Below are 27,989 nucleotides of genomic sequence, written 5' to 3' on the forward strand. Positions count from 1 at the left end.
TTATAGTGCTGAATTGAAGCCGTACAATTACATCCAAAATGCTGCATATTCATTTCATCTGCTTTGCATAGAGATTAACAAGCGAGCCCTAAAGCAGACTCTGAAATTAAAGCTAACACCAGATTTAGTCACAGGTTACAAACTAAATGGCATTGTTTGATGGATATGAATCTTTACCACCTGCCTGCCTGATGATTGCTAGCAGCTTACCAGACAGCAAAGGAAAAAGTTTCTTCCCATGAAGGAAGCATAATAAGATGCTGGGCTGGAAGTGCCCCCTCCCCGCACGGGCGGCCCCCCCGGCAGATGTCTGCGGTGGGCCTGGGGAAGGGGCTCCCGGCTCCCTCGTGCCGCACCCGCAGCGTGGAGGGAGGGAGTGGGGCCCTGAGACCCCCGCACAGGTCCAGAGTGCTGGGTCCATCCGACGCCGGGCTTGGGCTGGGTCCCTCCAGCTGCGTCCCTGCTCCTGCATGGGGGGGACACAGTCTTGGGGGGTCCCCATCCATCCGGGGCCTTCGTGCTGAATCACCCCTGAGTTCCCCCCTCGCCCCGGAGGGGCCAGGGCGCTGCGGAGGGCAGGGGTCTGTTGGCCGCAGGCAGCTCCCGTGGGGTCCTGGCACACGGCCAGTGCCATCCCGCGGGATCGGGCTTTGCCGCCTGCCTGCGATCTCCCGCATCCCCCCGTGGTGCTCCCATCCTGCGTGCCGGGGCCAGGGGTTATTTCGGGAGCAGAAATGGGCAGAAGAAAGGGCAAAAGGGGTGCGGAGGGAGCAGGGGGCTGCCCGTCCTGGTGGGTGCTGCAGCGAGCAGCGGTGTTCGGTGTGCGTGTGGGGACGCAGGACCTCCTGCTGTCCCTGTTGCTGCCAGGCCCCGTGTTTGAGCCGGGGCAGAGGACGAGCAGGGCGCAGGGGCACAGGCAGGCGGCTCCGAGCAGCCTTCATTCCTGCAGGGATGTTTCTTCTTTGGGAAGAGCTGGGGGTGCCCGACCTGTGGCTCGGGGCTCCCTGTGCACGGCCCCAGTGGGGCAGAGACCACAGCACTTGCTCTGCAAATCAGACACCTTTATTTATTTCATATTTTTTTCTTTAAAAGTCAGTTACCAAACTGCAGTGTACTTTATTCCTACAGACGGGCCGCTCTGTCTCTATCGCGCTACGGGACAGCCCAGCCGCAGCTTTACAAGCCCCCGGTCACCGGTGGTGATGCTGCCAGCTCCCACCCAGCTCCAGCATCCCCGTGGCTGAATCTGGGGTCCCTGTCCTGCCACCCCCCATCTCCCGCTCTGGGAGCAGCGCCGGGCCAGGAACAGGCAGCGTGGCTGCTCCGAGTCTCCATTTCTGCTCGACGCTTCTCCATCTCCACCTCCAACACTTTCCCAACCCCTCTTCGCAAACAACCGAGGCAGATGAGCATCTCCTCGGGTCCCTCCCCAAAACCTGCCCGGGCTGAAGGGGACACGCGGCACCGCCGGGGCCTCGCCTCAGCCCTTCACCCAGGGCTGGCCTTCTTCCTTAAACCTGAGCTCATCCCACCACCCTCACGCTTCCAACACCAAACCCAAACCACACCGTAACACCCAAAAACCAGCGCGACGGAGCAGCCTCCTGCCTGCAGCCACCAGCAGCTCAGAGAGGCGCAGGAGGGCTCTCCCGCCCCAGGACACGGGGTGCACCCTCGCTCGCGGCAGCGGGCTCCCAGAGCGGCCCTGCACCCCATCTGCGGCCCCCAGGGATGGTTTGGAAAAGGCACCTGTGGAGGGAGGCAGTGGTGGCTTTGCTGCGTGGGAACACGGCGGTGGGGCTGCCGTCCCCAAAAGCTTGGCTGGGTGCAGCGTGGCAACGGTGGACGCAGGCTGCCTTGGGCAGACTCAGGTGGGGCAGCGGCGCCACGGGGCTATCGCAGGTGGCAACCGGTGGGCCGGGTTTAGTGACAGCAGGCTCGTGTCCAGGTGTTGACAGCCCTGCGCCGTGCTGTGCCCCTGCCCGGGGGTTCCCGTCACGCTGCTCCTTGGGACGTCTCTGCTGTAGAGCATCGGTGGCACGCACCTGGGCATCGCACCCATCTGCCATAGGAGGGCACGGGCACTTCCCCATCTCCACCCTCCAACTCTTTCCCAACGCCCTCTTTGCAAAGAGCCAAGGCCGATGAGCACCTCCCCGGGCTGCAGTGACAAACGTGAGACGTGCCTCAGCCGGGCAGCAGCAGAGAGAGCGCCTGGCTGGCGCGCGGGGACGGGCAGCGGGAAGGCTGGCTGAGCTGGCACAGGTCCCATCCTGCGTTGGCGGGGGCAGCTGCCGCGTGGGACGGGGACAGCAAAGGGACCCGCCTGCCAGCCTGGGCGCAGGAGCCCCCACCCCCAGCGTGGTGGGTGCCACCCGCTGCGGTCCTTCTACGGGGGGACCCTGCTGGGCCCCCCAGCAGCGTCCAGCTCTGGTTCAAGCAGCTCATCCTCTGAGAAGCTGATGTGCAGGCAGGTGTCGTCGGCAGGGGAGAAGGGCAGTGAGCTGCTCGTGGGGCTGGCCAGGGCGGCCAAGTCCTTGACCAGTGCCTCGCTGACCAGAGGGGACATCTGCCCGCTCTCTCCCGTCCTGTCCTTGCCCAGAGCGTGCTGGCAGGTCCCAGCAGAGACGGGCTCCGTGCTGGAGGCAGCGTTCCGCGCAGGAGTCCTTGCATCGGGGTCCAAGAGGGTGAGCGAGCTGGCGGCGATGCTGGTGAGGCTGGAGACGCTGGGGCTGGGCAAGCTCACGTGGGCAGCACTCTCGGGCTTCACCTCCACTTCCAGGCTCGGGGAGGTCTTGCTCGACCGTTTGCGCAGGATGGGTGGCGGCGGGTTGAGCTTGGGGATGGGCTGCTGCCGCCTGGAAGCAAAAGTGGGGAGAGGAGGTGACGGACAAGCGCTCACCTGCACGGGGGGCTTGGGCTGGCTACCCCCAGCTCTTCAGGAGACCTTTGCTCGGTCCCATCGCAACCCGTCGCCTACAGATGCTGGAGCTGGGGTGAGGCGATGCGGCACCGACCGCTTTGCGGCAGGAGGACAGGCGCAGGGGGGCAGCGACCCCACGGGGGGACACGGAGGGTTCCTTGCCTCCATTTGTTGCACCCAAGTCAGCGCACAGCCCCTGGGCTGGCTGTCCCTGCCCCTGCGTGCCCAGAGCACAGCCGTTCCTCCCCAGCCCCTGCTGCAGGCTCTGCGGCCGCCAGCCCTCCGAAACGTGGTCCCCGCGGTGGGGAACGGGAGGGTCTGCTCTGGGTGTTCCCATCCCAGGAAGTGACACATCCTACCTGTCCTCGTCCCCTCTGTCCGTGTCATCTGCCTTCTGCCGGCCGCTCCCGTTGGGCAGAGGGAACTCGCTGACCTCAGAGCCCTCCACGCGCCGGCCGAGCCCGTCGTGCCCCTCCAGCGCAGCCAGGCCCTCGTCCCCGTCCTTGCTGCCGTCGCGGTGGCCGCCCCTCTCCAGGCTGATGAGGTTGAGGTAGGAGTCCCCGGGGCCCAGGGCCGGCAGCGAGCCAGGGGCCACGGGGCTGCCCAGGACACTGGCGGGGGTGGAGGTGGACGGCAGGTGGACGTCCAAGCTGTAGTGGTTCTTCAGGTTCAGGGAGAGGGACTGAGCCAGGGACAGGTTTTGCAAGGAGCGGTCAACTGGTGAGAGAGGGACAAGGGGTGCATGAAAAGCTGGACCCCTATCTGCTCCCTAGGACCGCGAGGGGGGCAGAGATGCTCCAAAACCTCCCGGAACTTGCTGAGATGGTACTGGGAGTGTCCCAGTTGTTCCCCGTGACCACGAGAGGGTGCAGAGATGCTCTGAAGCCCTCCGAGGCTACTGGGCTCGTACTGGGAGCGCCACAGCTGCTCCCCCAGGACTGTGAGAGGTGCAGAGACGTGCCAAAAGGATGGTGCTGGGAGCACCCCAACTGGTCCCCAGGACCATGAGGGGCGCAGAGATGCTCTGAAGCCCCTGGAGCCTGCTGGGGTGATGCTGGGAGCCCCTCCACCGCCCCAGCTGCTCCCCGTAATGGCAAGGGTTGCAGGGATGCTCCCAGGGGATCAACCAGCCGCGGGACAGGGGTCGCCCCGCACTCACCCGGCGGCCGGCGCGGCCCGCGGGCCTCCAGCGCGGTGAGCTGCCGCACCAGGAGCGAGACGTGCTGCAGCAGGTCGCGGTTGGTCAGCAGCAGCTGCCGCACCCGGGCCTGCGCCTCGATCCGCGCCGCCGTTTCGGCCGCCAGCTGGTCCTTCAGCAGCTGCACCTGCGGGGACCGGAGGGGTGCGGGGATCGGGCGGGGCGCGGGGACCGGCGGGGTGCGGGGATCTGGCGGTGCGGGGACCGGGGGCTGCAGGGACCGGCGGGGTGCGGGGACCGGCGGGGTGCGGGGATCTGGCGGTGCGGGGACCGGGGGCTGCAGGGACCGGCGGGGTGCGGGGATCTGGCGGTGCAGGGACCGGCGGGGTGCGGGGATCTGGCGGTGCGGGGATCTGGCGGTGCGGAGACCGGCGGGGTGCGGGGATCTGGCGGTGCGGGGACCGGGGGCTGCAGGGACCGGACGCGCAGCCCCGCGGCGCGGCGGCCCGCGAGCGCCCCCTGCCGGCCCCGCCGCGGCCCCCGCCCCCGCCCCGAGCTGGTCCAGCGCGGTGGAGCGGCCGCATCCCGGATCGGGGCGGGGGGTGGGTCCGCTGCACCCCGTCCCGGGGACGTAAAACGGGCTGGGGAGGTACCGGGGTCTCCGCTCTGCTGCCCGCTTGGGGGAGAAGGCACGGGGGGCGGGCCAGCTTCCAAAATCGGGCAGGAGAGGGGAACTGGTGGCTCTTGGGGGGGCGCCCACGACCCTGGTGCGCAGCCTGCGCCCATGGGCACGGCCAGCGCCGTGCTGGGGAGCTGCGCTGCGACCTGTGCTGTAAGCGATGCTGCGAGCTATAGAATCACAGAAGGGTTTGGGTGGGAAGGCGCCGTTAAAGCCCACCCAGTCCAACCCCCCGGCCAGGAGCAGGGACATCTCCAACCAGATCAGGTTGCTCACAGCCCCGGCCAACCTAGCCTGGAACGTTTCCAGGGATGGGGCATCCACCGCCTCTCTGGGCAGCCTGGGACAGTGTTCTACCACCCTCAGGGTAAAACATTTTTTTCCTGATATTTAATCTAAATCTGCCTCCCTCTATTTTAAAACCATCACCCCTCATCCCCTGAAGAGTCTCTCCCCATCTTTCCCGCAGCCCCCTTTGGGCACTGGGAGCCGCTCTCAGGTCTCCCCGGAGCCTCCTCTTCTCCAGGCTGAACAGCCCCAGCTCTCTCAGCCTGGCCTCACAGCAGAGCTGCTCCAGCCCTCTCAGCATCTGCGTGGCCTCCCCTGGACCCCCTCCAACTGGCCCGCATCCTTCTTATGGTGGGGGCTGTAAACAATGCTGCCAGCTATACTGCAAGCTGTGTCGCCAGCCATGCTGCAAGCCACGCTGCATGCGATGCTGCAAGCGACACTGCAAGCTCCCCGTATCGCGCCCACCCCACGCGGGGTGCCTGCCCCCGCTGCCAGCCCGGCCCAGCTGGAGCAGGGAGGGGAGAAGGGCTGGTGCCGCTCGAGGGGAGGGCAGGACGCGTACCTGGGCCACGGCCACCTGCGTCTGCTGCTGCTGCTGGAGGAGCTGCTGCTGGAGCAGCTGGAGGCAGTGCTGGGAGGCCAGTGGGGTGATGGAGGCGGAGGAGCAGGGGCTGCTGGGGCTGAGCAGCTGCTGGGAGCCGGCCGGGTGCAGGGAGCAGTTCTCGGCATCCTGGGCACAAAGACATGGGCAGGGTGAGCCCACCGACCAGCTCAGGCTGGGGTTCGGACCACGGTTCCCCATGGCGCTGACCCTGTGCCTGGCTGTAGCTCGAAACAGGGAGGGCAGGTCCCCGGGGAGGAGATGGCAGGGAGCGACCTGAATACCCCACCGCCTTCCCCGTCATGCTCCTGCCCTCCTCTGTTTGGGCAGCTCCAGCACCCAGAAGGAACAGTGCAGGACAGCCCAGCCTTTCCAGCCGTGGAAATGAATCCCATGGAGTGCATTTCACTGCGGCTGCTCTCAGCCGGGCCCTGCAAGCGATACGATTGTGCGAGATGAAGCGATGCCATTCAGCCCGCCGGGAAGCGCTCACGGAGCAGCTCTGCAGAGCAGCTATTCATTGCGGCAACACCACTGCTCGCGGCCAACATGGCCAGGGTGGCTGCGCTGCCGGGGCTGGGCACCCTCAGGGACGCTGCTCCCTGTGCCTGGGGGGCGAGGGGAGCTGGTGGGCGCTGCCGGGGCAGGGGGACGAGCGACCGCCACGGAGCAGCACTGAGAGCACAGAAATCCACCCCACGCGGCGGGGAAACGGTCTCCTCGCCAGAGATGCCTCCTCTTAGCTCCCACCTGTTCTGCAGATGCTGCTGCAGGAGGGGGGTCCTGCCTCGCTGCTCCTCTCCAGCGCGGGGGATCGCTCTGCAGAGCCCCTCTGCGCTCTGCCCTGCCCGCAGCTGGGTCAAAACCTGCTCAGCCATGCGCCGTGGCCCCGCTCCCAGCTCTCACCTCTCCCCCTGCCCCAGCACTGGGACACGGCTTAGCTGTGGGTAAACTGGGAGCTGAACACCCTGTCCTGCCAGAGCAGGGAGCCAGGAGGGGGTCTGCAAGGGGGTCTTCATGAAAGGCCCTCCTCATCACGCTGTGACCCAGTGATCCTGAGCAGAGGGACCGCTGCAGCAGAGCGTGTGGACCGTCCCAAGCTGGGTCGCCCGTTACCTGGCAGTTCTTATCCTTCGGGGCTTGCCCAGGTTTCAGCACGCCAAGGTCCCCCCTGGCAGCGGGCAGCTCTCCGGGTCGCCTCTCGGACACACAGATGCCATCAGAGTCGATGCCGACCTCGTCCGCATCCGTGAGCTTGGAGCCTTTTATCTGGTGAACTTCAAACGAGACGGATAAATAAACCCAAGCCCCGCACCGCGCCGCGGGATCGCAGCAGGGAGCCAGGGTGGCAGCTCAGGGACAACGGCCAGGACTTGCTCCAAGTCTCGGCATGCTGCAGAGGGGCAGGAGGAAGGGGCTGGTGCCTGCAGCCCCCCAACCTGCTGGGCTCAGCCTCCGCCTTCCCGGTGCCCAGGACAAGTGGGCAGACAGCGTGGATTCCCCGTGCCCCCTGAAGGGACCCAAAGCTTTCGCTGTCACCAGAGCTGGCCCACGAAGGACGTGCCACCTTGCAGTTCCCCACCCCAAAGCATCCCCGCTGTCCCTGCTGAGAGGGGTCTGCCCGCGCCCCGTGGGGAGCCACGCGTCACCTTCCAGCGACTGCTCCTCGGCCGACTTGTCGCTGGCTCCGTCCGCCTGCCCGTCGGCGTTCTGCAGGGCGTGCTGCAGGCTCAGCTTGTGGCACACCTCGAAGGCCTGCCCCACCGTCCGCACCACCCGCATGGCCTGGCTCTGCAGAGCAAACCCAGGCTGCTCAGCCCCGCCGCCGCCACCACCACCGGTGGGAAAACTGGCAGCCTTCCCCCCGTTTCCCGTCCCCACGCTGCTGTGGCTCTTCCCACGCTGAGGGGCTGCACCGCCGCCCGCCGTTGAACCCGGCACGCGCCAGCCCCCCGCTCCCCAGCTCTTGGGGATGGGCGCTCTTATCTCCGTGTGGGCTGGGGCAGGAGGGGACAGGCACCAGGCACGGTTTTTTGGGGACATCCAGCAGTGGCGCTGCCTTGGTCTCTCCCCAGGGATCCGCACCCTCACCCTCGAAGAAGTCCCGGCAGCACCCTACCTTCTTCTTCGATTTGAAGACGTTGCACCTGAAGGAGTTGTTCGCGCCGTCCCTTGCGATGTAACTAAATATTTTCAGGTCTTGCGAGTCATGAGAGACGTAGAAGATTCTAGGTGGGAGAGAGACAAAGGGAATTAAACACCCAGGGGAGTCTCTGCCCCCCAGAGAACCCCGGAGGCTCCTGTGTGTCCCCAGGATGGGCTGGCTGGCAGCGCCCAGGGCTGGAGGGACCAGGAGGTGCCAGTGCACAGCCCCACAGCCCTTTGTGCAATTTTAGGCAGGATTTAGTGTTTCTGGCTTGATGGAAAACCTTCTGGTTTCTGAAGCAGGCAAAAGCTTTTTAAAGACGCTGTGGGAAAGCTAAAAAATCTATAGTATGGGAAAGTGTGCGGCTATTTTTAGCCGCAGTCATTAACCCCTGCCCAGGCTGCGGCGTGGCACAGCCGATGTCCTGCCCGCCCGCGGACGCAGCGCGGGCCCGTTCTCAGCAGCAGGCAGGTGGCTCAGCACAAGCCAGCGTCCCCGGGATGCCTCTCCCAGGGATGCCGAGGAGCCTTGCTCTCGCTCCCGTTCAGGCCGACATTTTCTCCTCCCCGTGCTGCAAAACCATTTTTAAAGAGGTTTTTATATACTTGATTTAATCGGGTAAAAACGTGACAAGTGAGTTCAGCTCTGAACAGAGAAGAAACCAAAGAGATTCTTGAGATTTTTTTTCTTTTTCCTGTCACTGGAATTTTTTTTGTGTTGAACATGCAATTGGAGCAATTATTGCCGACGTACCACATCTTGCAATAACCTTTAAAGAATGCCAGAAGGAAGCGGTGGACACGGGTAATTCATCAGCACGTCCTCTGCTCCGTATCTCCTCAGCGAGGGCTCTGACCCAGAAAACCAGTGCTGGCCATCCCAGCCCTTGGGGCTGTGGGCTTCACGCTCCCGGTGCAATTACTCACTTGGCAGAGCTCACAGCCTGGTGCAACCTGCGCGCTCCGTTGTGTCCGCAGGCTACGCACCATCGCTGGGGTTGCCTTCAAGGAAGCCATCCCTGATGGCTCCTGAGGCTCACATGCAGCGTAAACCTCTGGGTGGGGCTTGTGGTCTCCAAAATGCTTTGAGATCCCACGGCAAGTGCTACGGGAAGTCAGCGCTATCTCACCACTTCCCGAACGGGTTAATTCCCTGTAAGCACTTATGCCTTTCTCCAGAAGCACAGGGCATCCAGCGAGCCATGCTCTGAAGGAAAACCGCAGGAAGCCCGTCTTCAGAGCCAGAATCGGAGAGTGATTCCGGCTGAAGGCATCTCTGCGGGTCATCTAGTCTAACCCCTGCTCAAAGCAGAGCCAACTTCAAAGCTGGATCAGTCCATCTCGCTCTCAAAAACGTACAAAGAGGATTCCCCATCAGAGGTAATTTTGCAAGCTCATTAATTTTCCGTGGCCCTTTGGAAAGCCAGCCGTGGTGGAGGTCGCAGCAAGCGGGAGGATGGGTACGCATCGCTCAGGGCTGGCTGCACCCGGCTGCTGTAAGCCCCCCGCCGCGTACCTGTACACGGGATCGTGCATCACCACCATCTTACTCTCGTCCCAGGTCCACTCCTTTCTCTGTAAGCAGAGGACAGAAACAAAATTACAGTGAGTCAGGTACAAATGAAACCACCGTGCTGATGGGCAGGAACCCCGGAGAACGGTGCCTTTGTCCCAGGCCAAAATCCGGGCTACAGTTCAACTATATGAACAACGGCTGTTCCGCTGGTATCTCGGATAAAAATAGATTTCTTGGATCATTTATCATATCTGGTCGTCTGATCACAGCCTTCAGGGCTGAAAATGGTCCCTGAGATTAATTCAGGGCATCAAATATGCAGAAGAGTAACGCATTCTGGGGAACAAGGCGCTGAGCTGGGGCCGGCTGCTGGCTCGGCTCGCTGGGAAGCAGCTGGGCGAAGAGCTGAGGGGTGCCCAGCCCCGGCAGCGCGGACAAAGCCTGCCGGTGTTAAGAAGAAAAAGAAACTGCATTTCCTGACAGCTTGACTTTTTTGACAGAAAAAAAACCACAAAAAACCCTCTTCCCACAGAGTACTTTTCCCACTCTTTTTTCAGCAAGGTTTGGTTATTAGTTTGATGAAAAATGCAGTGTTTTCTTGTGAACATTCTGGGTGGTTTTTAAGAAAAGGCCAGTTTGGGTTAGAACCGTGACTATCCCGAGCAACAACACCACCCAGGCACGGTCAGAACATCCCGGGTGCTCTGACCCCGAGCGCCCCGGCGGGGCGGGAGAAATCTCACCTTCTGCTTCTTGCGCAGAATCACCTTCACCCCATCCACAGACACAATGATGCTCACCTTCTTCTTCTTGATGTTCTTGGCTTTGAATTCGTACTGACGGGAAGAAAAACCCAGGTTAGGAGAGAGGTAGGACTGGGCGGGTGCCCGGGAGAGTGTGCGGTATTAGCCAGTGTTTTACGTGAAAACGCCAGTTTTGTGTTTAATCCCAGCTGCCGAGGAAAGTGGGAATTTGTTTTATCCCGCTAAGAAAATCCCCGTTGGGAAGGAGCCGCTGCTGCAGCTGGGATGCTGGGCGGTACCTCGGCTTTGTCAGGAGCATCCCTTGGGAGAGGGCGAGCAGAGCTCGATCCTCTGGGCTACGTCCGGTTAATTCGGACCCAGGAAGAACCTTCCCGACGCGCGGGCCATGCCTCATCCCGCGGGGCTCTGCAGCAGCGGCCTGACGGGAGACGGCACTTGCAGCAAACACCGGGCAGTGATGTACGGCATCTCCAGCGCCCTTGTGTGTCAGTGCCGCAGCGCACGGGGAATACAAAATCACTTCTGAGTCGCAGGGAGGGCCAGATGGGCGGCAGTAACGCAATCACACCTCAGCCGTTTCCATAACCGCGTTAACCTCGGCGGGCTTGGTATCTCTGGAGAAAAGCCCCGCTCCGCAGCTGCAGGTGTCTGCGGCCTGAACTCACCTCCGCTCGTGTTAAAAATTAAACCGCTGGCTTTCAAATGTTGCTGTTGCTGACAGCTACCAGCGCAGCAGAGCCCTCCCACTCTGGAGACCTGGATTTACAGCACTGATCCTTACTGGCCCTGGTTTAGGCACTGTTTTTGTCTTCCAAACACAGCATTTTGATATTTTTCAGAGTCCCGAGCTGAAATCCAGCTTTCCTGGGCCAGACCCTCAATTTATCTAAACCAGCACATCCATTGCTGCCAGTGCAGCCACAGTAAGAGCCACCACAGATCTATTAAAAAATAAATCCTTTGGATTAACTCCACGTACAGGTACCATAGCTGGGAAGCGGAGGTTACAAATCCCGTTTTAACTGTCTGATAATGTCAACGGTGCTGTAACAGAGCCGGTGCTGCCAGGGGGATGCGAGCACCGTGCCACCGAGCCTTCCCGGGGAACGCCGCACCGGCCCGACGGCTCGTGGGGACCGGAGGTGCCCCCGCTCCATCGCTGTCTCCCGGGACGCCTCTGCCACATCGCTTTGGAGAGCCAGCGCAGACTGCGCGATTAGCAGATGCGGAAGACAGGGCGATGCCAAGCGCGGAGTGCAGCCTGAAGCCTCCTTACGCCGCGTAATTAGACATCTAATTAGAAATCTTATCTCCTGATGCAGTCAGCAGAGCTGCAGGTAGCAACGGAGGCGCTCAGGGAGTCCAGGCACCTCTTCCAGGAGCCCGAGGTGGGAGGGCTCCGTGTGCGGCACCCAAGCACCGCAGAGAAGACGGGCACCCTCCCAGCGCCTCAGCACCCATTGTAAGCCACGCCAGCTTTACAGGCAGAAAATTGGGTGGCTTTCATGTTTATCAGGCTTTTGATGCTGCTCACTGAATCCTTAGCACTCTGCAAGGTTTATGGTAGCAGACAGACCCCGGATTACACCACAGCCCTTTGATCTCCCCATGAATTATTACTCTCAGACAAGCTCTTTAAAAACCTATCTATAGCGCCATTGCGTGTGAAGCCAGAGCTAAATTTGCTGTACACTCTTTTATTTATGGGCAGGAGTGAAGCGATGGGTGAGGTGGTGCCTGCATCCTTCAGACTGCCGTGGGCCGGGGGGACCCGCAGGAGACCCGTGCATCTGTGGGGCGAGGACAGGCGACCAGGCTCACCGGCCCCAGCACCCGGAGAGGGCTTCTCCCACCCAAGCGGCCCTCGGCGCCCGGCACCCCCAGCCCAGCCTGGCTGGGTGCTCCTCGCTCCGCCGCGCTGGAGCTTCCCCTCCCCTTCGCCCAGCACCGCCAAACTGTTTCTCCTTGTCTGCTTGCACGAATGTCAATAAAACGGGAGAGATTGTTCTGCCTGCTAAAGAGCTATTTATCTTTCTTTATACACAAATGGCTGGGAAAATACTAGCCCTGCTTTCCAAGAAAGAGAGAGCAACACGGAGTACTTTCCCCTTGGAGCAACAGGGGTGCAATTACATTCAAACACGGCTCTTTGCTCAAAGGCTTTAACCAAAGTCCAAGCCTGGATTTTGCAGAGATGCTTTTTTTCTTTCCCTCTTGGACAGGAAGGAACAATTGGGAGCGGCGGCAGCGCATCTCCGGGTGCTGCCAGCAGCGATGGCCAGAATCTGTAAACCCAGGGACCTCAGCCAGCGACCACGCCGCACCGGCCGGACCCCGGGGCAGGTAGGACGGCCCGGCCCCGCACGCGGAGCAGTAACGCCGCGATCCCGAGAGCAGGGCTGGGCGAAAGCCCGCGAGCCCACGCCGCACCAGCGTGGACTGGACTGCCTCTCCATCTCCACCCCTCAGAGGCAGATGGGATACAGCTTCAGTCTTTAATTGCTTCCTACCAGGCACGAATCAGTATCGTAATTAACTGTGATTTAGATAAGGACAAAAAAGCACATGAAAAAACACTCCTGGAGCGCGGAGTATCACCCATAAAAATGCTCGTGCACGAACCAGCGCACGTCTGAGCACCGGGCTCCCCGGCTAACCCGGCGCTGCCAGAGAACAAAGCCCGGCCACCGATATTTCTTTTCTTACTACTGAATTGATGTGATTTTTTTTTTTTTTTCCAAATTTGCCAAGGTTACCAACAAATCCAAACCCACACAGCAGCGTTCATCGTCTCCGCTGCCTCCTGCGATTCAGTCGTTACTCTCCGGCTGCGCGTGCTCTCCTGCGGGGAAAGCTGTCCGGATGTTCACGGATCCGGAGCTGCCCTCACAAGCAGCCATTCAGCAGCCCAGCCTGGCAGCTTTCTCAGCTATGGAGACAAGATGGGACATTTTATCGCAAAATGCAGGTCAAAAAAGGGCAGTGCATCTCATTTAATTTAGCAGCTTCATTAATTCTATTTCTGACGTGCCTGACCTGCAACACTTTCCATTTCTGCGTTCAAATCCCTGTGTGGGAGTCCTTGCCTTTCACACGGCCCCGCGCACTTGGCACGTGACATTAACTTACCGGAGAGCTAACGACTGTACGACTAGAAATGTTAATGGTGCCGTGTAACGCATATTTCATCGGATAATTCCACCCAAGCAGATATAAATTACACGTGCAGTCGCCGGCTTCCATCTGCTGATGAAAGAGATGGGTTAACGCACACTGGAAATCACACGCGGCTTCCAGCACCAGGAACGACTTGCGTGAACAGCGTTATCCACGGAAGCAATTCTTAATGTGATTAATTACTGAAGGTATCAGGGCCTTCATTATGCAAATGAAAACTGTCATAAAACGGAGAGTTTTCAAGTCTTAGAGGCAGCCTCTCTTTCCAAAAAACGCATCTTTCTCGTTGACAAGGAGCTGGAGGGCCAGGCTCCAGAGCCGGCAGAGCCAGGACACGCTCCTGCCTGGTTCCTTTGCTGCGGTGCGGGAGACCACGGCAGGGGCTCTCCGGGTTTTGGAAACAGGAGAACATCAGTGAGGGTAAGTACTTTGTGCGCCCAAAGGAAGATGCCACAGGCTGGGAATGGACGACTTCTTCCTGCAGCTGTAAATTCTCCAGGCGGCCCGTAGCCCGCTGTCCTGCCCCCGGCCTCCCCTCGCCCCGGCCTGGCAGGCTGCGGGATCTGTGTCCCCATAAACAACCCCAGGGCAATAACCAGTCCCGGCCCCCTCCCCAACCTTCCCCGTGAGACGGACACAGGGAGCACGGCAATGAGGAGGGGGAAATCGGCTCTGCCCTCCGCCAGAGCGGCTCCGGGCAGCGCCACCCCGGCAGGACAGCGGTCCCGCTCCTGCTCCCAGGCTGGCGCACGGCCGCATCCCAGCCGCGTGGGAGCCATCCTTCCCTCCCGCTGCGGTACGCAACCTCCGACGCCATCTGAGCGCCATGTTAGGAATTAAAGCCACGAGGAGTCCAAGTATTTCAAATTCAGGAATGTTATTCATTTTGAACCAAACTGACCCGCACAGCACGAGGACACGGCGTTATCTCGACTGCTGCTTGAATTACCGACGCTTGGCGTGCTGCCGCTTGGAACTGATGCTAACGAAAACTCCCGAGCTCTTCTCCCAGCAAGCGCAGCTTAGCCCAGCGCAGCGTGCCGCTCGGAGCCGTGTCAGTTCCCACACCCTTTGGACCGCAGGCTGCGGTCCAGCCCCCGATCCCCCCGCGAGTCACCGCGGCCCCTTCTGCGCCACGTCACACCTTCCCGCGACGGCCCGGCCAGGCAGCGGCCTTTTCACCGGTCAGCTGCAGCCTGCTCCGGCTGGAAACCGCTGGGTTACGGCCTTGCCTTTGTTCGTCTTGGGAAGCATGTGCCTGTCTGAATCCTATGAACTCCCGGTGCCCGGCGGCGGGGCGCGCGCTCCCGGGGACGTGGCCGGTGTGAATGCGGCTGGGCATAGTCTGGGTCTGCGCCGCAGTAACTGGGCAACACGGACACAAAAGCGGCGCAGGAAGCGGTGGAGTCCAGGAGTGCACCTCCTGCCCAGTGGAAAAATGAGAATTTATGATCCCTGGAAACATAAAACTGCTCAGTGGAAAGCCGAAACCGAAGGGGGAGTACAATAGGCAAGGAGAATGCTGGCAATGTACCCAAAGATTTTTTTTTCTCATTTAAATAAGCTCGTTCCACCATCCAGCAAATTCTCTGTAGATACCACAGCCTGTTCCCCACACAGTGATCTGAAGGGGGACGGGGAACCATCACGGCCTCACCGGGTTTCTGGGAGTCCCTGGAGGGGCAGCAAGGAAATGTGACCACAGTTCATCACACAGGATTGATTTATTTATTCCCAGTTCTGTGGTTCGGCAGCGGAGTTGCTGCCTGCGGAGCCGGGCGGGACTCGGACTTCTCCGATGATGCAGGACAGCGTTCGCAGGTCTGTGCTCCAGCGCTGGAGCTGGGGCTGGGGTGCTGGGATGTGGCTTCAGCGCGTTTGTGGGGAGCAGCTGCCTGTGCACGCTCCTGAGCCAGACCCCAGACCTCGGGTCGGGGCCCACCCGTGGCTGCAGGCTCCGACTGGCCCAGCGATCCCCTCCTCTCCTTTTCCAGTTCTTCTTGGGAGTTCACACATTTAAGTGTAACCCTCTCTGTCCCCTCCCGAATCCCAGCGCAACCTCTGGTGACTGGCATCGTGCCCTCATCCCTCTTAGAACCATCCGTGGGGGTCAGGACCCCAGCCATCACCCACCAGAAGGTCCCACCACACTCTCCTCCCCAGGACTCCCGTGCACTGGTCATTTCCTGCCCAGCAGTTCATGTAGATAACCCCACAGGACACGTGGGCAGCAGGAGCTGGTCTCTGGCGCAGCGTGCTCTCCCTGGGGAGCTCTGTATGCTGCTTCCCGAGGACTCCGCCTAAACCACAGGCTCAGTCTCCACACAACCCACCCAGCGATGCCAACATCCCTGGCCGCAGCCTGCACTGCAGAGACCTGCTTACAGACTAAGCTTTGATGAGCCTTGGCAAGGAAAGCACTACGGGATGGACTAGCCACAGATGATTTATTGACAGGATTGCTGCAGCCGGCCTGGAGCCGGTGCCCTGCGTGCAGCAGATCTGCAGATGCTGGTCAGGTGCAGGAGCTGGAGACAACTTGTGGCATAGCTCTGAGGAAAGGTTCTCACTTTGGCCACAGTGACCAGCTGTGAAGAGGTGTTAATGGTCCTGACCAGCCTCACCTGGGGCCTCCACCCACACCCACACCCCCACCCATGGGCACAGGGGCTCCATTTAAGCTCAGCTCTGGGCCTTTAGCCTCTTCCTGAGCTCCAGTGTAGGAGTGTCGGTCTCCAGCTCAGCCACAGCCGTGCCTGGCCATGGACCTGCTGATCCCAACCTGAAGACTGACTTCCCAGCTTGGCCACAGATCTGTCCCATCAGCATGGACCTGCCTGATGATCTGGACTTTTGGTTGAACCTGGCTATGATCCAGGGTCTGCTCTGCTCACTCAGGTATGATGGGATGGGGCCCTGGCTGGCGAGAACCCTGCCCTGTCAGCTGCACTACTGTGGTTGGTTTCCAGCTCCTCCTTGCTGGGGAAGCAAAGCCACCCTTGCTGCTCCTGGACCCCAGGGCAGTGTGTGGCCCCTTGCACCTGTGGAGAGGCAGAAGCACCTCACTAGCGAGGAGTCTCTTGGCCAAACTCCTTGCTAATGCCCAAACTAGGTGGTCAGCCCCTCACTGTGACTGGAGCTGAGCCGTGCTGTGGATCAAAGGGGGAGGAGGGATGAAGGCCGGTGGGGGAAATTGCAAACAATTGAATTAAGCTAAGAAAATATTTGCATTTCTGGAGTCTCCCATTTGGCATTGTCAGCGCTATTTTAATTGGTCTAATCTGTAGGTTTTCTTGGACCTGTGCCCCACAAGCCCTCAGCCAGCATGAGGGCACTTCAGCTGTGTCCAGCCAGCTCTTGGCTTAGCTCACAACTGCAGCTCCAAAAGCAGCTTCTTGAAAGTTGCCTGTAAATGGAAAATGGCATGCGAGGTCAGCCCGGTCCTCTTAGTCCTGGCTCTGGCCACGTTTCAGCTCGCTGCGGAGGCACAGGCATTTTCCATCACTCTTTAGGGGACAGAGGCCTCTGGAAGAGGCAAAACCAGGAATGGTGGGCATGCCTGGCCTGGCTGCCCCCTGCTAACTCCTGTTTTGGCTTTGGAGATGCTCTGGGGAATGCCTCTGAGTGAAGCCACAACAGGGCTTCGGGTTTCAGGGGAAAAAAATAATCCCTAAGGAAGCAGTGCCAAGTGGCACCCTCCTGGTGGCTTTGGAAGCCACGGAGAAGCAGTTTGTGGATAACAGGAGAGCAACCTGTGGATCCGGGCTCTCGGAACAGTTCATCCCAACAACAGCTTTAAGGCTCTGAGTGTACTGAAATGAAGCGCTGACAGGTTGCTTCAGCCCAAACAGCTTCTGTGCTCTCTGCACCTTTTGCAGACACCCGGCCTGCTAGCATCCCAGACTTCCCCTGCCTGTCACCTCGGCGGAGTGAGGGCTCACAGCAAGACTGAGCTAAACAAGCACTGTTTTGGGAGAACTGCTCCTTCCAGGAAAGGAGCTGTACAGCTCGAAAAAACATGTCTGACAATTTTCTGCTTTCATGAATATTGAAAACCAACTGCACTGGGAGCTACCTAATCTGAAGATCCTCAGAGCCTTCCACACTTCAAATTCTTTTGCAGACGTGAATCCTGAGGCGGGCAGACTTCAGCCAGAGTCCCAGCGCTGGAAACTGAGGCTGGCTTATTCATCAGGAGTTCACCTGGCAAGTCAAGGCAGAGCAGAGAGCTAAAATGAGTCTCCAGCACCCGCTCACAGCGAGGATGACACATCCCCACCGCACAGCAGGTACGAGCTCCTGATCCCCAGTGGGGCTGCCGTCCCCATGGCCACCCAGCAGTCACCTATGGAGCAGCTCAGGGCCCTGTTGTACCCTGTGATGTTGAGCCACGCGCTCTCTGACTCTGAGAGCTTATTTGCAGTGTAGATGGATTTGGAGAGAAACACTAAACCGCTCCTTAGTGTGAGGATGGAGAAACGCAAACAGGACCTGAGGTCTGCTCCTCTGCAGATCAGCAGGACCTGAGGTCTGCTCCTCTGCAGCAAGGCGCACAGAGTGGGTGAGGATCTGCCCAGTGCCCCCGCTCTCCGGAGGGCTGGGATCCACCAGCCATACTGGATGGCTTGAGGAACATGGGTTTCTAGGAGGGCTGTCCTACCTGCCAGCAGAGAGGGGATTGCTGCGGGTTGTGCTTCAGTTTGGCTTCTAAACCTCTAAGAACCTCCTCCCACCCCTCTGTTTGGGACAGAAGCTGCCAGGGCTCGGACAGGGTGGCCAGTGGTGCTGCCTGACCTGCAGGCCAGTGCAGGCAGGGGCTGGGAGGATGTGAGGACGCCGCCTCTGGCTGCAGCAGCTGGAGGTTGGTCAGGTAAGGAAAGAGCTGCCTTTGCCTTCCAAGGGAATTCTGCTCTCTGAGGCCCTGCAAAGCATTGAGACGGGCATGTTAATACAGGCCTTCCTCTCCATCCCTCTCTCCCCAGCCTCATAGACCTTATCCTTGGGAAGTCTTAGTCTGTTGGAGTCTCAGGCAGCCTTTAAGGACAGCTGGATCCTTCCACCTAAAGGTGAGGTGGCAAAGGACATGGCTGGAGTTTAGGTGTTCCTCTGAGCCAGTCAAAAGGAAGTGGAGCACAGTGGCCCAAGTTACACCCATGGGGAGAGCAGAGCTCCTGCAGGTGATGGGAGCTGGTGGGGAGACCAGCACTGTCAGTGGCTCTTAGTTAGTGTTTTCCACCTCTGAAAACAGGCAGACTGTTCTGGAACAAAGCTTCCTTGCCTGCTTTTCAAAAAGGGTGGGATAAAAGCAGCCTTTTCATGGCCTCCTCCCTGTTAAGGAGATACTGCGATGCCGCTGAGCTCCATCCCGAGAGGCACAAACAGCCTTGCAGCCCAGCGCAAGGTGACATCATCTGGCCCTTGGTGCCTCTCTGACAAAAGCACCATTGTGTGACTGTCACTTCCAGGAACCCCCTGCTGCCCCCAGGTTTAATAGGGAGCTTTCCCACACACAGCCCTTCAGTCCTTGTCTGGCCAGGGCAGGCCAACCCCTGCTCACAGGGATGCTGCGTTTTATTTCCCTCCCTACCTCTATTCACTTTGCAGGAGAAAACAAATTACCTTTTCCATCTGCAGTGCTTTGGATGATTAATTAGTTTCAGTAATGAAGTAGTGTCTTGGGACCCCACCCAAATGGAGTCTCATGTACCACTGATTGCATATGAACATGAAAATGGTCCCTACCTCAAAGAGCTGCTAGGCTCCTGCAGATAAAAAGTGCTAATTTCATTAGAAGCAGGTCAGGCTCACCTGAAATAACCCTTAGAAGTGAAACCACAATTATACACCATGGTACCTTCAAGTAATTCTGTATTTCCCTACAAACATCAGTGTCAAGAGGCCCTGCAGAGAAGGTCCTGGTTTTGTACACATGATGTTTGATATCCCAGTTGCCCTCCTGTCTGGTATGTAGGACAAGAGGCAAGTTAGGAGATAGAAATTTTTTTAAAACCTTGTTCATCAATGCTCATACAACACAGCTCAGAAGAGCAGGAGCCAGGACTCTGCGGCAGGCTGAGAGCTCCATGAAAAAGCCTCAGACCCCCTGTGTGGCTGTGGGAAGGTAACGGAGTATTCTGTGCATCAGCTCCTCATCCACAAAGCAAGGACGTTCATTTTCTACTCCATTCACTCAGTTCTGGTTACAGCCAGTCCCCTGCTAACTGACAGCTTCCCAGCACCTAGCCAGCAGGACCAGGCCTGGATACCGCTCGTACAGACACGAACAGGGAGCAACTGAGGATTTCTGCTGCTCACTCCAGAATATCTATTGTACATTCAGTTCCTCCCCAGCCCTCCCCGTGAGCCTGACAGCCCGCTAACGCAGCGGCACATCAGTGAGCTGTATGGTACCAGGAGAGATGCTCCTTGCTTGCTTCTCGATCCCATGGCTAAGTGCAGAGAGGGAAAAGAGGAGCTGATGCCCTCACAGAAGCAAGAGAGGGAGAGGGGATGGGGCTGATGAACATGATGGCTTTGCTCTCTCTCTGTGAGCTGGTGTTTACTGCTTGTCTGGAGAGAGAATAAAAATTGAAAGCCAATTTTTAGTTCTTCTGTGGCTCTTCACAGGAGTGTCCGTGATAGAGCAGAGCACCCATTCAGACCACGGTCAGCCATGTAGACAGAGGAGCTGCAGTGTGTGGGGTGGGGGCCCCAGGGAGGCTTAACCAGGGCTCAGCACTGCCACAGCACAGAGACAGAGAGAAATCCTAGTCCTGCTGCCATGCTGAGGCTCTGACAAAGGCAGGTGCCAGGATTTCAGGCTTCTAAATAATGCAACACTTCCCTCCACGTTTATATAACGATACTACTTTAGCGCACGTTGTCCAAGCGAAGGAAGACGGCGAACCGGCGGCTAAGGCAGCCAGAGAGGCAGGCTGGGCGAGCCGTGCTCTGGGTGTGGGGATGGAGAGGAAGCATCAGAGCTCCTGAGGCTCAGGACAGGCAGGCGAGGGGAAGACTTAGAAGGCAGAGGAGAGAAGGCCCACATGTTCAAACCAATAGCTAAGTCAACCCAGCCTCTGCTCCCAGGAGGGCCAGATATGACCTACTGTGGTTCTGCACTTCCAGCACCCGTGCTGCTCTGCAGCCAGGAGAAACCGTGTGGGTGCAGCCGCCTTCCTAAAGCTGCTGACTTCAGGACGCGGGGGTGAGTGATGCTGAGCATGTCCACCCAGGATACTTCTCCAAAGGAGGAGGAGGAATCTAGTTTGCTTTTGAGAAGCTACATCTGCATGACTAACACTTGCTTTTGGTAAATGCTGGAGGGAGGGACCATCTCCCAGCTTCTAGCTTGCTAGCACACACCATACGCACCTTGGGTGCTGTCCTACAGGCCTGTGTCTCGTGGTTTCTCCTAGCCACCTACCAGGGAAATGAGCATTTTCTTTGCATATCTACAGCAGAGGCAGGAAGCTGCACTTTGCACCTCTGTCTCTGAGCCTGCAGAATTCAAGGTAGAATCAAGACCTGATCTCCATTTGCATTCAGAAACAGCACTTGATTATGAACCACACCAGAATGCAAATGGGGGTGATGCTGAGCTGCCCAGTGTGCTGCGATGTGCAGACCAGGTTTCGTGCCTCGTTTGCTAGGTGCAGTCAGGCTTCGTCTCTTACTCAGCAGAGAGAGCTCTGTGCTAGCTCAAGCCCTGGGTGCAGCCAAACCTTTCTACCTTTCAATACCAGCAGCTTTCCTTGCTATGTACTGGTCTGAGACAGTCAGGGACTGAAATGATCTGCTTTATTCCCAAGCAAGGAGATTTTTTTTTGTGTAGCTGTTAACACTGTGGATCTCCCACAGCTCCACTTGAGAAAACATTTCTTACAGAAAGCACAGGGACTTAGAGTTGGCCTCCAAGTGTTGCACTGGAAGGATGGGTCTGCATCCGAGAGCAATTCCAGCCAGGAGCAGGCCACTGAGATGGGAGGGGGTCAGTCACTGGGGCCACAGGGACTGTGTGTGAGGTCTGTTGGTAAGGAGCTGGCGTGCAGAGCTGAAAGATCTGCCTCCTCAGCAATATCAGCAGGGTCAGCTCCGATGTTTAGATGCAGCTATTAAGAGGGATTTTGTAAAGCACACAATTCCTAATTCCCATTGCTTTTAGAAGGAATCTTGGTTGTTCTGAACAACACACAGGGCCCAAATGTCTTTTGAAATCTGCCCAAGAGCTCCTCCATCATGCACATTTCTGGAATACAGCAAAAGCAAAGACAGGAGGGAGCTCACGCCTCTCCTGCTCGGCTGCCCCGGGCAGACACCAGTCACACCCAGGTGTTGCCCAGATGTGAAGACCTGAGCAGAGCCAGGTACAGCACGGCTGGCGTGTTGCTTCTCGCTAAGCAGTCCTTGGTTAGAAATTATTGAATGATAATAAAATTGCCAATAGGCTGTGTAACCCTGCTGTGTGGCAATTCTTAAATCTAAAGGAAGGTCTCTGGGTTCTCCTCAAATTGTCCATAAAATCTTATTCAAGTTCGGAAACAAGACTGTTAAGAAGAAAGCAAATTTGACACTAATCGTGTCATTTCCAAAACTCCAGAATATTAAGCAGTTCAAGGACTCTGTCAGCCTTGGGGGAGCTCCTGAGGTCAGTTAATCACAGTGAGAGAAACAGCCTGCGTTTAGGTAGCAGATAAAGAGGGTTTTGCGGTATCGGTATTTATCATCACTGAGGTCTCGTCACTAAAACTGTACCAGAGCATCGCAGCCGAGTGCCAAGGCAGAGGCAAACAGCCTGGGCTGGGCTTTCAGGCTCTTGGACAAGAGGCTACGGGATGACTTGTTTGTCAGCCGTTTGCAGGCTTGTGGTGCCGGGCAGCGTACGTGCCCAGGTCTCCTGGAGGCAGGCCAGGGTCCCCAGCTGGATACACTGCTATTTCACAGACAGGTAGGTAAAAGATTTGTTAGACAGCCACAAAAGCAGCTACCAAGAGTGGGAACCCACCTGGGTGTGCCCTGCTCACTGTGCAAATACAACTATGCGATGCTGTTGTCCCGCTGCTCGGCAGTGACCAGCAGCCATCCTCGCGCCTGATGCGTGGTTCCACTTTCCTGCCCCCTGCTCCGCTGCCCGGTGCCGTTCCCGGTGTCCCTGGGCGAGCAGCGGGGTGTGAAGCTGTGTGCATTAATGCGTCCTGTGCTGCTCCTCCACAGGTCAATGATTAACCACAAACACTGTTCCCTGTCCCCAGCTCACACCTCCTGCCCTTGGCTTGGATGCAAGGAAGCAAGACAAGCGGGAGACCAGCATTTCCCCAGGGGGTAACAACCTGAAAATGTGCCTGGGCTGGAAGTTTAGGCCTCATAATCATTAACGGCAGGAGTGCAGGCTGCAGCAGGACTGAACCGGTCCATGGCGGCTTGGGATCACTGAACCTTAGTGCTTCATGAGCTGCATACGGCTCTGTGGTAGGTACGGGGCACCTGGCGAGGCAGCAGGTACTGATGGCAGATACCAGCGCTGGGGCCAGTTCGAACAAACGACCTGCGTGTCTGGAGAGTAACCATGCGCCTCACACCCTCCTGGAGCCAGCTGCAAATGCCTAGTCCTCCATCACACTGCGTCTACTCTTAACGCGTCTCACCGGTCGTCTTCTGTGACAAAAATAATTTTTTAGGAAGAAAACCGGAGCTCAGAGGGTTTGGTAGGATTCCTAAGGGCACGGTGGAGCTGGCTGTGCAGGCAGCAGGGTGATCGGGGCCCTCTGCAATGCAATGCAACGGGCCACGTCCTCCCCTCCCGCCGACCCACTGCACGGCAGCATCTCTGCAGCAGCAGAGTGACAGAAGGATGGAGGAAGGGGGAAGTGACTCAGGTGTCCTGAAAACAGTCAGATGGTTGCCAATTAGTCCAAATAACCCATCTGGCCCAGGGAAAGGACATTTAGAGAATGTCTAATCACTGCTGCAGGAAAGAAAGAAAATGATTCTGTAACGCCTTTGAAAAATCCCTGTTCCCTCATCAAAGTATCCTTCCCTCCAGGGACTCATTCAAGATTTTTATTCTGTAGATTTATCATAGAGTTATCTGGTCAAAACATGAAGTAGCTTGTCAAAGTATTACGTTAAGTAGCACCGATTCTGTTTGCCTTCAGGCCTCATTTAGTACAGAGCAAAAGCAGAATGAAGAAAGCAAGCGTAGAACCAAGCTATTGTTTGCAAATCTTATTTTGCTAGGCAGAACTTTGCGTTGCGGTCATGGACCCTGAGGGCCCTCTCACCTCAGAACACCAATCCACAAAGTACGAAGGGCCCTTGCATCGGACAAAATCAAGAGAGCGCCTGCAAAGGCACTCGCTGTTGTGACACTAGGTCCAGCCTTCCTCTCACATCCAGTGCAGACACTCCTCACCTGAGAACCAGAAAGGCTGAGGTCAAAGCACGAGGTTACACGATAGCTACAAGCTGATTTTTTAAAAAGTTTTTTCCTGAATGTAGATAGCTGCACCCACGGGACAGGTTTAAGTGTCAGTATTTTCATAGACCGTTCTGTTTTGTTCCTCTTCCTGAAAGGTGTCAACCGCTCTAGCAGAAATGCCTACGAGCTGCAGAAGGAGGGTCTCTGCTCCGCCAGCGCAGCGAAGGCGCTCCACACCATGGGCAACCCCAGCTTCTGTGCCCTCGCCCACGCAGTTGTCACCCGGATGAAGGCCCCTCCTCATCAACAAGCTAATCCAATGTGCTCGCTACCACCCTGGCTGCCATCCCAATTACATTTTTCCAGACACCAATAAAGAAGCAGCTTTGAGTTGTGGCTGATTGTTCTACACCAGAATGTAATTTGAAAGCCATTATATTTCATCTCTGTAACGCTCTACAACCAGTAACATAATTGTTGAGAAAGCTACTTCATTTCCAACTAGATAAAAGCTCAGCAGAGATCTCATACGCTGATACTTTAGCCAGTGAAATCAACTGCTTCAGTAATATTATAATACTGTTAAAGCCACTTTATTTTACAATTAAAAGGAACCTGCCTCATTGCCAAGATTCAGCATCAGACGAAAAGCTCTGTCTTGTCCTATTTAGTATTAATATTTTAATTTAGCGTTTATCTGTTTAACTGCTGCTTTTATTAGCCTTCAACAAAACTCCAATCCATCATGAGTCCTATGCAAAATAATATTAATATGCCTCACTAGTTCCACCCCCTTGCTGGAGACGCCATCCAGTTCCAGCGCTCCGAGGCAGGCATTGAAAGGTCACCGTTGCTTAGAGATGACACATCTCCCTGACTGATCCCTCCATCCATCTGTTACCAATCACACACAGCACACTCTCTGAACAGGGCAGAAGAACTGAAGCATCTACAATCACCAGTCACTTCTCAAAAACGAGGTCATGGCACGTGGCTACTGAAAAATCTCTAAGCTGTCTTCTGTTCAGTGGCCTGCGCTCACAGCTAGACCGGTCCCCACACATTTCAGCTCAGAAGTTAAGTGGCAGAAGATAATTAATGATTACTCTGTGGTAAGAAGTCCGGAGGTGATTTAGGGTTGGAGATGAGCAGAGTGGAAGCCTGTAAGAGATTGTAAGTCAGTGGGGCGGCTCTGTCGTGCGGTGAGACGTCCCCAAGCAGCGAGCAGAAGGCTGGATGCCCGTGTAATCTCAGAGGCGTTTATTCCTCTCCTCCCACTCAAGACATACAAGCAGAGCACAGTCAGTTCTCCACCATAGCCACACAATGCTGCCTAGAAACACTGTTCACGATGCCGCTGCAAAAACATCTCATTAAGAGCTTCTTCCCTTTGCGTTATGATAATGTGAGGAGCAGAAACTGGATAAAACAAGCTTGGGTTGGTTTGAGACATGGCAGAGTCAATTCTCCTAGAAAAGCAGCTTCCACATTTTAAAAGCCATTTCTTCAGTTTATGCAGACTAAATTTTCTGTAAGGCTAGTAAAGCGACATATGCATGAAACACACTTTAGCCAGCCAAGGTGACCATGGAGTGGAGAACACGTGTAGAGAGGTCTAAGGAGCTGCACCTGCACCACCCAGCCTTCCCCTTTCCTTGGGCCTTCACGGCAAGGGACCTCTGGAGATGCAGTCCCACCTGTGTTTTGGTCAATTAGGGCTGCAGGGCACGCTGGGAAAGGGGAGAGGCTACAAAGCTCAGTGCCAGGGCAGAAAACCCTTCCTGGGGGTGGGAGAAGGATAAGGAGCAGTGGCTGGGGGCTGTGACTCTACAGCTCTGCCTTCTGCGAGAGGAGGCCCTGTGTTCTCAAGCTGAGGGCACTTGTTTTCCCTGGAGAAATGGATTCTTGCCAGAGGGCTCACCTCCTTCCCAGCATCCTGGCAGTGCTTGTGCTGCAGAAAGGTAAGACCTGTAATGTGGCTGTCATCTCCTATTGTAAGGTGGTTTTCTCTTCCCAGGGCATCTCTGTCAGGTCTGTTGTCTTCTTATAGCCCAGCAAACAGACTGGGGGAACCAAACTCAGGTGCTGTGTGCAGTGTGGAACAGTAAAATGCTTTTCAGTAGAGCAGGGCTCTGAATAGTAGCAGTTTTGGTGCTGCCTGCCCTACTTAAACCCAGTAACTAGTCCTCTGGCATAGGAGAAGGCAAAGAACCTGCTAAGGGGGCTGGGGTGGTCAAGGCTCCAGCCAAGGAGCAACAGGGATGCAAAATCCACTGTCTCACAAAAACAGGTTAATGTGTGTGTCTGGGCACACCAGAGGCCCCTGTGGAGCTGCTGCCTAGATGCTAACTAGAGCGTTCAGATCTAAGGGTCTCTTCCCACACCCAGGTCTCCTCCTCTTGGGTGGGAGGAGGTGAGAGGCTTCCTGGCGTGGCTCAGGTAGGACCCTCGGAGCACGCTGCAGGACTTCTCTGCCTCCTGGGAAGCCCAGCCTGATCCCCATCCCTGTGCAGGAGACTCTGCTATAGCTGCAACAAATAGAGGAAAACAAACTAATGAGGCATTAGGGCTAAACTTAGCTGCAATTAACACTTAATTACCATCCTGAAAACACTTGCTGTATTTTGCCAGGGCCTGGAAAGGCAAAACCAATTAGTTTAATCTTGTGTGTCAGAAACCTTAAACTGCCTCAGATGCCTGTAATGGCTGGGACCCTGGGAGGAACTGGTGTTTGTGAGACCACAGTGCCTTGAGCTGAGCAGTCCTGCAGGTGGGTTGGGCAATGGGACACAGCCCTGCCTGGGGCACCAGGGGAGAGAAAAGCCTTCAGCCAAGTCATCTCCTCTGTTCTTGATGCCCTGGTGCCAATCTCGGCTTTCTTAGCCTGCCTGTCTGAGAGACTGTTCTTCTCTGTGCCTGTAGCTTTGCTGTGTTGCCCGGTATCCTCCCTGAATAAAGCAGACGGCAGGTGAGGTTGCAGGCAAAGGTGTGTGTTGGACAAGGAGACAACTAGAGGTCCAGAGAGTAGGCAGAGGACACAAAGCCATCCATGATCGCCTGTAAATCTCTTTCCAAGTCACTAGTGCAAGCTCCTCAGGTTTCTTTTTTTGCAGTAGACTTGTAGGCTGTGCTGAGGATTGACTGTCTGATCATGTAGTGCCTCTGTGAAGCTGCATGAGCCTTTCCTTAGGCCTCTGCTCTGGAGAAGAGCCAAAACTGGCACCAGGCTTTCTGCAAAAGGTATCAGAGCAAGTTTGTACATGCTCATGTGTACTTGGATCGGATACCTAAACCCACTGCTCTCTCCTGGAGGCTACAGGCTCTGTCTAATATGTACCAGTGTAAGCAACCCTTGCATGGGGTTCTCAGGGAAACAGAAGCAGGGAAAGGTATCCTAGAAAAAGATGCTCTCTTGGAGCATACTCTGGGGTAAATATGTTGCTCTTCTGGTATGGGGGAGAAGGAGGAAGGGTGTGCTAGCAGTTTGGAGCAGACACAAGATGTTTGTGTTTTACCCTCTGAGCATGTAAGAACTGTAATTTGTTTTTCCTGCACCTTCCTGTAAATGAAAGGAAGGTGCATGGCATTCTGAGAACTAAAGAAAGGTCCACACCAGCAGTCTGGAGACTGCTGAAATATTTTAAGATTGTTTTCTTTCACAGCCCAGGGCTGTCATTGGCTGAGCATTTGGATGCTCTTCCAAAGAGGCTGAAAGGAAAAGCCCTCCAGGGACTGCCACAGAACCAACTCCCATCCAACAACAACAGACCCTCGCGTGCGGCTACAAAGGTCTGTATCAGGGCAACTGCTCCAACAGCTCGCACTTCCAGGCTTGAGCCTGTGCTTCCCAAATAACTACAGTGGGAGAGGCTGCAAAGACTAACCAAGAAACCCAGCAGCTGGGAGCTCAGCTTCTATCTTTTTTTAGTACCGATCACAACTCCAGCTCACGGAACTGGCAGGAATACTTAGCTCTGAGCATAGTAACTCAGGAAGGGCTTAGGCAGAACATATCAGAGGAATCTATGCAGCGGTTATCTTGGTGAACTTCTCTTTTGTAAGGCTGTCTGCCTGGGAAAACTGAAGGAAGTCTCACGAATGAGCCTGTGAAACATCTCTACCTCTGAAATCGGCCACACCCTAAAATTAAACTGAGATGGCTGAGGCAGTCACCCTGCCCTCTGCCAGCTGTCCCCCTGGTTCCTCTCCTACAGCAAGAGCAGATAAATGACATTGCTCCTGAACCACTGCAATTCATAGCCTGGCATGGCTTTACACATAAGCTGCTGAATGGAGCCAGCCCAGCTATCAGACTGGGAGCTGAGGGGTGTGGGAGAG

General features: G+C 56.9%; 1 protein-coding gene and 1 long non-coding RNA gene across 2 annotated transcripts in view; one reads left to right on the forward strand and one right to left on the reverse strand.

Annotated features, from left to right (window-relative positions):
- Positions 1-1,046: 1,046 nt before the first annotated feature.
- Positions 1,047-27,989, reverse strand: part of LOC147598216 (carboxyl-terminal PDZ ligand of neuronal nitric oxide synthase protein-like) — a 35,764-nt gene continuing 8,821 nt past the window's right edge. Inside the window, exons 3-11 of the mRNA XM_086763798.1 lie at positions 10,037-10,129; positions 9,294-9,352; positions 7,752-7,860; positions 7,282-7,423; positions 6,749-6,909; positions 5,594-5,761; positions 4,083-4,248; positions 3,283-3,640; positions 1,047-2,858 (exon numbers count right to left, since the gene is read on the reverse strand). Coding sequence (XP_086619924.1) covers positions 2,390-2,858; positions 3,283-3,640; positions 4,083-4,248; positions 5,594-5,761; positions 6,749-6,909; positions 7,282-7,423; positions 7,752-7,860; positions 9,294-9,352; positions 10,037-10,129 — 1,725 coding nt within the window. The 3' untranslated portion in view covers positions 1,047-2,389. The remainder of the gene's footprint in view (positions 2,859-3,282; positions 3,641-4,082; positions 4,249-5,593; positions 5,762-6,748; positions 6,910-7,281; positions 7,424-7,751; positions 7,861-9,293; positions 9,353-10,036; positions 10,130-27,989) is intronic.
- On the forward strand, positions 17,389-24,041 carry LOC147598217 (uncharacterized). The gene is made up of 2 exons (XR_015260731.1): positions 17,389-17,523; positions 23,807-24,041. It is a non-coding gene; the product is annotated as an uncharacterized LOC147598217 (long non-coding RNA).

Source organism: Chlamydotis macqueenii, chromosome 20 (assembly GCF_036417535.1).
Source record: "Chlamydotis macqueenii isolate bChlMac1 chromosome 20, bChlMac1.mat, whole genome shotgun sequence".
NCBI classification, from domain to species: domain Eukaryota; kingdom Metazoa; phylum Chordata; class Aves; order Otidiformes; family Otididae; genus Chlamydotis; species Chlamydotis macqueenii.